The sequence below is a fragment of the Nematolebias whitei genome, unplaced genomic scaffold (genome assembly GCF_014905685.2).
Source record: "Nematolebias whitei isolate Nwh7 unplaced genomic scaffold, NemWhi1 Nwh_scaf_7398, whole genome shotgun sequence".
NCBI classification, from domain to species: Eukaryota; Metazoa; Chordata; class Actinopteri; order Cyprinodontiformes; family Rivulidae; genus Nematolebias; species Nematolebias whitei.
In genome coordinates, this window is record NW_023625943.1 from 1 (window position 1) to 1,394 (window position 1,394).

Consider the following 1,394-nt stretch of genomic DNA (forward strand, 5'->3'; position numbering starts at 1 on the left):
TATATATATATATTTATGTTTGTTTTCTATTGTACATAATTTTGTTTTTAATGAAATGAATACATTTATATATATGTTTTTTTTAAAGAATTTGTTTTATCATGCTGAGTCTCTGGCGATGTTCATTGATTTTAAACACCCAAACAATTATGTTTATAATGTGTGTAAATGAACTTTTATGCTATTTTTTAAATGTTACGCTTATTAAAAACAAAACATGATCTCATTGTAGCCCTGTGATGGACTTGCGACCCGTCCAGGGTGTACCCTGCCCTTTGCACAGTGATTGATGGACATGGGCACAGGTGACCCCGTGACCCAAAATGGAAGAAGCGAGTAAAAGACAATGGATAGATGGATCTCATTGTCTTGTTAAATGCCACCACAACCCCACCACCCCATACGTTGTCTTGGGAGTATAATAGGTCAGTGACTCCTGTCTACCACCACACTAAATCAGTTTAAGCAAAACTGGCTGTGATATACAGGTATATATTGTGTATGCTAAGGTTGATTAGCTATGGTAGCCATCTTGAATTTGACTGACCTGAACACCTGTTTACATCAGAATAAACTATTAGATGTTGCTTAGTGCATAACTAGTTAAATCATATGGTGATATGGATATTTATTGCAACAGACAAGAAAGAATCAGACTAAACAAGACCAGTTAAATTCACAGATCTACCTGAGAAGTTTGTGACCATTGGTGGTTGCCACTTCTGCAAGACTTATCAAGACTCTGTGGTAATGACCATCACTCTGCTGCGACACGTGCTCCAGAACCTGCCTAAGCTACACACAAACAAATGCACAGCATAAACAGTTAGAAACAATTCACACACAGAGCCAGTCCACTAAGTTTACAAACTAATTACCATGTTCTCTTTAATGTCTTTATTTTGTGTCATCTGGATGAGAGTCTGGAACAATCTGTGATGGTGCTGCATGAGAATCTCACATGTTTCCCCATATCCACCCTAAAAGTAATACGATTAGCATGGAAACTGCAGAAAACAAAATTAAAACGTAAAAAGGCTAAAGCCACCTGCACACAGAGATCCAGAGGAGTGACTCCATTCTTATCAGCAACGTACTTGGCACCTCGAGAGAGCAGGATCTGTGCTGTGTCTCTTTGGCCGTGGCTAAACAAAAACACAACATATTATTCAAAGTGGTGGGAGTGGTGGTGCAGAGGTTAATTCAATTCAATTTAGTTTATTTATATAGTGCCATATAACAACAAAAGTTGTCTCAAGGCACTTTACAGAAGCATTCACATACATAAAAAAGCAAATTAGTCAAGTTCTCTATCTAAGGAGGCCAGCAGACAAGTTGAATCTTCATTTTGTCACAGTCTCCTATCCTGAGCAAGCACAGTGGCAACAGTGGAA

General features: G+C 38.1%; 1 protein-coding gene across 1 annotated transcript; it reads right to left on the reverse strand.

Annotated features, from left to right (window-relative positions):
* Positions 1-688: 688 nt before the first annotated feature.
* On the reverse strand, positions 689-1,145 carry hace1 (HECT domain and ankyrin repeat containing E3 ubiquitin protein ligase 1; the record flags this gene model as incomplete). The annotated part of the gene is given in 3 exon segments (XM_037697336.1): positions 689-795; positions 879-980; positions 1,049-1,145. Coding segments are annotated over 3 exon segments (306 nt in total), but the record flags the coding sequence as incomplete, so codon positions are not given.
* Between the last annotated feature and the right edge of the window lie 249 nt (positions 1,146-1,394).